The sequence below is a fragment of the Octodon degus genome, unplaced genomic scaffold (assembly GCF_000260255.1).
Source record: "Octodon degus isolate 3935 unplaced genomic scaffold, OctDeg1.0 scaffold00027, whole genome shotgun sequence".
Taxonomy (NCBI): Eukaryota; Metazoa; Chordata; class Mammalia; order Rodentia; family Octodontidae; genus Octodon; species Octodon degus.
The window spans coordinates 15,709,362-15,716,487 of NW_004524603.1; the positions used below are offsets into that span (position 1 = coordinate 15,709,362).

A 7,126-nucleotide genomic window follows, 5' to 3' on the forward strand; every position below is an offset into this window, starting at 1 on the left:
TTTGGCGGAACTGGGGATTGAACTCAGGTCCTTGCGCTTGCCAGACAAGCACTTATTCTACTGAGCTATCTCCCTGGCCCCTTCATCTCTCATGTTGTCTTTTTTTTTTTTTTTTGTGGTACCAGGGATTGAACTCAGGACCTTGTGCTTGCCAGGCAAGTGCTTGTTCTATTGAGCTATCTCCCCAACCCATCTCTCATATTGTAATCCATTTTAAAATAGAGATTACATTTTATTTTATTTTTATTTATTTATTTATTTTTTGCAGATGACATGATACTTTATTTGGAAGACCAAAAAAAATCCACTAAAAAACTACTAGACTTGCTCTTCCACAGGAGGCCTACACGCTGCCGTCGCCGCTGCCGCCATGTCTCTAGTGATCCCTGAGAAGTTCCAGCACATTTTGCGAGTACTCAACACCAACATCGATGGGCAGCGGAAAATAGCCTTTGCCATCACTGCCATTAAGGGTGTGGGGCGAAGGTACGCCCACGTAGTGTTGAGGAAGGCAGACATCGACCTCACCAAGAGGGCTGAAGAGCTCACCGAGGATGAGGTGGGGCGCGTGATCACGATTATGCAGAATCCTCGCCAGTACAAGATCCCAGACTGATTTCTGAACAGGCAGAAGGATGTGAAGGATGGCAAGTACAGCCAGGTTCTAGCCAACAGTCTGGACAACAAGCTGCGAGAAGACCTGAAGCGGCTGAAGAAGATCCAAGCCCACAGGGGCCTGCGCCACTTCTGGGGTCTGCGAGTCCGAGGCCAGCACACCAAGACCACCAGACGCCGCGGCCGCACCGTGGGTGTGTCCAAGAAGAAGTGAGGCTGCAGGCTTGCTCCGGCAATAAATAGTACATATACCTCTGTCGGATGATCTTGGTGGATGACCTCCAATGATATAGAGGGAAAGTAAACTCTCATCCTGAAAGGTACTGAGATGAGTTTCTGTTCTCTAAAATCAAAGAATTAATTTTAGGAACAAATGGAGGTTGAGAGTAAAATATAAATTGCGAAAGAAAGCTTCCGCCTTAGAAATGATAGAAGAGGGGCCGAAGCGGGTTGTCTACGAAGCTGTCTCTTCCAAGTTATCTTTATAGGGCAAAATCTCACGGAGCTAGAGATTACATTTTAATCACTAGTACAAGATAACCAAACTATCAGTTATGTCTTAGGATTTTAAGATATATAGGTTATATACCAGGCTTGCACAATGACCCATTATTATAATAATAATGCTTTATTATTAGCTGCCTCAAAACTGATTCCAGGATAAATCTGAAGAATTTGAAATCTGAATAGCATATAAAAGCTTAATGCCTATGTTTTCAATAGTTAATTTATTTGCTGGTAAGCAATTCTTCAGCCAACATCCTTGTTCTGGCCAGGGTAGTATGTCTTAAGCACAAATAACAGTAAGACAAGTGGGGCCAGATGTCTTTACTGTTTCATCCCAAGAACAGTCAGCCACCTGACTGGGGCTCTGAAGACCAAAATCTAAGCCACTTGAGACTGGGTGTGGTGGTGCACACTTGTAATCCCAGTGCTTGGGAGGCTAAAAACAGGAGGATCACTACGAGTCTGATCTGCATAGTGAGACACTGTACACCCTTTACTAAGTACATAAAAAATAAATAAAAACAAAAGAAATCTAAGCCACAAGTAATGATGCTCCACTGTTTGGAGAAGAGGGCCAGGCTTTAAAAAGCTCCAGGATCTTATTGTATTTCCACCGGTCACAACTCAAAATTTCTGCCTGCTGTGCTGGAATCACAGTTCTGAGTCCTACTGTCTTCTGGTCCCAAATTCTAAGACTCTGTTCACCTGAGGCTGAAACAAAACAGGCAGGATATCAGGAGACCAGCTTGTGCTATAAATGGCACTCTCATGGCTCTAAAGGTGCACAGAAGGGCCGGCCAAATAGCTTAGAGGACTAAAGCGCCTTCAAGCTGGTGCAGGGGCCAGCGGTTGGATCCAAGGGCCTGCCGTGCCGGCCCCGCACCCGGGGGCGCACTGAGCCAGCAACTGAGCCTGGGCGTGGTGGTGCACACTCGTAATCCTGGCTCTTGGGAGGCTGTAAACAGGCAGATCACTAGGAGTCTGATCTAGTAGTGAGACCCTGAACACCCTGTAGATCCTTCCCTAAAACACACACACACAAAAAAAAAAAAAAAAAAAAAAAGTGCACAAAGACTTTCCAACAGCTGGATCCCACACTTGGACAGTCTGATCCCATGAGCCAGACACCACAACTGTTCGCCTCTGGTTTGGCTCCAATCAACAGTATACACCGTTTGTGGAGGTTTCAGTCCGTAATCAGCTGGCTCCAAGGCAGAGTGGCACGTGGTAGAGAGCAGCAGTTCGTGGCAGTGGAAACAGCAGAACAGCAAGGGCCGATACTCAGCATGTCATGTTGAAGTTTCCTACCTAGTTGTCATTCTCCTTTACAGGGGGGAGCTTGTTGATAGACAATGGATCCTTTCAGCTCTATACTTTGCACTAATGCTTGTAGTAAATAATGAAAAGATGAATGTTTTGTTTGTAAATTTATCTAACCCCCTTGGCTAATAACATTTATACATGCATCATTTTCTGACTTTGTCATTACTAGCATGGTGTTTATCCTATAAGGTATCACAGAATTCCAAATGGGAAACCATTACTACTAGTGTGTGGCGTAACTTATTTTCTCTCTTTTTGAGACAAGGTCTTGGTATGTATTTAGCCTGGTTGTGAGCTCACTATGAAGCCCAGGCTGCCCGTGAACTAGTGTTTTCCTTTTTTTTTTTAACGGAGTCTCACTATGCAGTTCAGGCTGGCTTTGAGCTCATGTTGTAGCCAAAGCTTATCTCAAACTTGCAATGATCCTCCTGCCTCAGCCTCCCGAGTGCTAGGATTATAGGAATGTACCACCATGCCCTATTTTTTGTGACTGTAATTGTGTGAAATGGAGACTTGTAAATTATACATGCATGAGTGGTTATGTATGCAGATTATATATGCAAAAGTTGTTCTGTTGTTTTATGTTGCTGGGGATTGAATTTGGGGCCTTGAACATGTTAGGCAAGCACTCTGCCATGGAGTACATCTCTAGCCTTTTTAAATTGTGAATCAGACTTTTGCTAAATTGCCCAAGTTGGCCTCAAACTTGCCATCTCTCTGCCTCTGGGCTTATAGCTCTGTGCCATCCTACCTGGCTTCCAACAGTGTTTAGTCTATAAATATTCAGGTTCAGTGAATTTAAACGTTCATGACAATGGGATAGCTTTAGGCTCTAGGTCCCTGAAATGTAAAATTAAAATGTTTAAAGCAATTATAAAATATTTTTGAAAGTTAAAAAAATTAGTTCTATATTTATTGATAAATCAAGAAGATGGGAGAGTTCTCATAGGCAGATATGCACATTACACATCACAATCAGTAAACCAATATGATACATCATCATTAACTAAAGTCTGTAACTTGTTCAGATTTCCTAGTTTTTGTGTTTTTTTTTTTTCCGGTACCAGGGATTGAACTCAGGACCCTGCACTTGCCAGGCAAGCACTTATTCTACTGAGCCTAGATTTCCTAGTTTTAATCTAACCCCTCTTTCTCTTTCCCATGAGGAAAGAGAGAGAGAGAGAGAGAGAGAGAGAGAGAGAGAGAGAGAGAGAGAGAGAAACTTTAAAAAGAAACTAACCCAGTTGTCTTTGTGGAATGTTTCACATTTTGGATTTGTCCTATTTCCTTGTTGCCTTCTCTCTTGAATTGCCTATAAAGTACATGTCTAATGGCTTAACCACACACGGCTAAACATGTTTGGCAAGAATACTCCATAAGACACGTTGTATACTTAACCTGTCCCTACATTAGGAGAATAATACTAGCATACATTTTTGTGTGTGGTACCAGGGATCAAACTTGGGTCCCCGTGCTTGCCAGGCAGGCACTTAGACTCCTGAGCTACATTCCCAGTGCTACTATTAGTATTAGTAGTACCAGGAATAGAACTCAGGACCTTGCACTTGCCAGGCAGGCACTTATGCCGCTGAGCTATTGCCTGGCCCCTAAATCACCATTACTTAACGCATGACAAAGGTTTAAAGTCAAATTCTCAAAGTATGTTTTCCTGAGATCAGCAGGCACAGTCATTTGTATATTGGTAGTAGGAGGAAGCTGAACTGTTAGTGGTAGCAGACATGAGAAAGTAGGGTTCATGGGCAGGTGGAGCTCTACACACAAATAACAAACGGAGCTTGCATGAGGTAAGGAAACCTGAGATTTACGGCAGGTCCTTGGGTCTCCACAGAGGAGCAGGATCAAGGTGCCCACAGTCATTTGTTGACCAACTTTGCTAGGGAGCTGTGCGTCTTTCTGCAAAGTATTGTTTTCCCTCAATTTCTGTCTGCCTCTGATTTTGGCATATTCCCCCTGGTCCTCATCCTAACTTTCTAGCTGCTCCTTAGTCCTATTATTATTATTAATAAAATCACAGAATAATGATTCATAATTATGGTTAACAGCTACTTGACTTATTATGCGTTAAGAACTGTTGCAGCAATTTGTTATCTCATTTAATGCACCCAGCCCTTTGAGGCAGATATTCATATCTTATTACCCCCTTAACTAAAACCCAAGAATAAGTTTTCAGAGATAACAGGTTGCTGAATCCAAACCCATCTGCTTAATTACTCTGTATGAAAGATGCCGTAATTTTAGCTTTATGTGGTTCTAGCCTTCACTCCTTTTTCTCAAGGTCGATATTTGTGTTTCTACTTTCTTTAACCCTGGATGGCTTTGAACTTGAAGCTCTTCCTGTCTGAACCTCCTAGTGCTGGGATGCCAGGCTATTTTTGTGGGGGTGGGATGGGGTGTCTTTAATTTTTAAATTTGTTTTGATACATGGTCTCCCGAAGCAGTTCAGGTTCTTAGTGATCCTCCTGTCTTAGCCTCCCTAGTGCTGGGATTACAGGTGTGCATCACTACACCGTTTCAGGGCCTGCATGGCATGTGGTACCGGGATGGAATTTGGGACCTTTTGCTTGCCAGGCGGGTATTGAGACCGCTGATGCTATCTCCCCAGCCCATGTCTTTTTGAGACAGGGTATTGCTGGTTTTTTTTTTTTTTTTTTTTTTTTTTTTTTTTTTTTGGTGGAACCGGGGATTGCTTATTCTACTGAGCTATCTCCCTAGCCGCCCCCCCTTTTTTATTTTTAAATTTTATTTGGTACAGGGTCTCACTACAAAGCTCAGACTCCTAGTGATCCTCCTCTCAGCATCCCCAGCACTGGGATTACAGAACTGTGCCATCACGTCCACGGTTCTAGGAACACGGTGTGCCCATGATACTTGAGCCTATATGGCATGTGGTACTAAGGATCGAACCCAGATTCTTGTGCTTGCCAGGCAGGCGCTTAGACTGCCAATTTTGGCCGGCTCAGGGCTGGTGCGGTATGTCATTCTGAGGATCAAACCACAGTCCCCTGCACCTGCCTAAGCGTGCCTAAGTAGGTGCTTTAGACCACTGAGGTATCTAGACCACTGAGCTATCTTGCCAGCCTGCCTGGCTATTGCTTTTTAAATGTACTTTTATTCACTTTCAGACAGGATCTTGGAATGTAGTTTGGCCTTGAACTCACTAGGAGCTCAGACTGGCCTCGAATTTGCATTGCAGGTGGATGCCTCAGCACCTGGCCATGTACCTTTTTACAACTAGGGGCATTTCTAAACCAAAGACTCAAGTAGACTTAGAAATAACAGAAGGGTTGCTAGTACTCTCATTGAATCCTATTTCATTCTGTTGAGATCAACTATGACTTTCATGTTTTTCTTTTCTTATGATATATGTGACAAATTGTGGTCAGGTAGGAAAAGGACTGAATGCAACCTCAAAAACTTAACCTTGCCTGGTGTAGGGCTGAATGCCTTTAATTTCAGCTTCTTTGGGGCCTGAGGCAGTAGGATTCCAACCTGGGCAATTCAGAGATTGAGACCCTGTTTAAAAAATGAAATTAAAAAAAAAAAAAGGATGGGGATGGAGCTCAGTATGAAGGCTCTGGGTACCATTAAAAACAAAACCTCCAAACAAAACCTTACACTTCAGTTTCAGTTCTCTTTCTCTGTGAGGTTTCAGGCAAGTTACCCAACTTCAAGTGTAACTAGGAGGAGAGCAAAAGATCTACGATTCTCCGCCTGGGGTTAGACAGCCAACTGGCGCTGAGCCTTTTCCTAACCAAAACCCTTAGGGAACTGTAGGGTTTCCTTAAGGGTGTAAGTGCCGGCGGACATTCAGTTACAAGCTCGATTCCCTACTGATCCTTAACAGCCCTTCTGGTTGTTAGGATACCAAAGTCACCTTTCTCCAGTCAGTATTTGGTGCCTAATTTTATTCTTCAGTTAGCCATATTACATTGGCTCTCTGCTTAAGTCTTTCATTCATAAGTATTTGTTGGTGGCCTGTGACACAAGCCCGATCGTTTTCTGTCGTTTCTCTCTCTTCCCGGGGAAAAGCCATGTCGAATTTATCTTTTCAATTTGGCAACAGAAAGCAAGCGAAATTAAGTCACGATCTTTACAAACACGCTGGAGGGCCCTTCTCCGTCTCTCTCCACCAGCTCCACCTCGAGGACTGTACGTACTGCCCAACGACAGTCATCCGTGGACTCCTCTCGGGGACGAACCCTCCGCCCACAGCGCCTCCATCCACTCGGGTTTCCGAGCCGCTCGACTGGCATCCGGGGTAACGCTTCCCTAAATTGGAGCGGCCACCGCCGGGCACGGCTCTGCGCGTCACCCGGCTTGGACCCACGCGGGGCGGGGGCGGCACCTCGCGTGCTCCGTGGGCGGCTGCGGAGGGACTTCTGATTCTCCCCGGGTCTCCAGGCGACGCGAGCGGCCGAAACTTCCTCACTGCCCCGCTTCGGAGCTCACACGCGACGTCCGTCCCGCTCTCGCTCGGCAGGAACTTCCCCTGCCTGCTCCGAGCAGCCTTCTCCGTCCGGAGTCGCGCGTGTACACCCGTCAGCCGCTCGCCCAGCCGCTGAGGAAGAAGGAGCGCGCGCCGCGACGGGGACGACGTGCGCGAGACGCACGGCCCCGCGCCCAGCGCCGGAAGCAGCCGGGCCGGGCCTCACGCGTCGCG

The 7,126-nt window shown here is 45.5% G+C and overlaps 1 protein-coding gene and 2 pseudogenes across 1 annotated transcript in view; 2 read left to right on the forward strand and 1 right to left on the reverse strand.

Moving 5' to 3' along the window:
- The first annotated feature begins 332 nt into the window (after positions 1-332).
- On the forward strand, positions 333-862 carry LOC101565185 (annotated as a pseudogene).
- Positions 863-1,352: 490 nt separating this feature from the next.
- Positions 1,353-2,288, reverse strand: LOC111816146 (annotated as a pseudogene).
- A 1,957-nt stretch (positions 2,289-4,245) lies between these two features.
- The window catches only part of Kdm7a (lysine demethylase 7A), a 99,752-nt gene continuing 96,871 nt past the window's right edge, over positions 4,246-7,126 (forward strand). The window contains exon 1 of the mRNA XM_004629041.2: positions 4,246-4,250. Coding sequence (XP_004629098.2) covers positions 4,246-4,250 — 5 coding nt within the window. The remainder of the gene's footprint in view (positions 4,251-7,126) is intronic.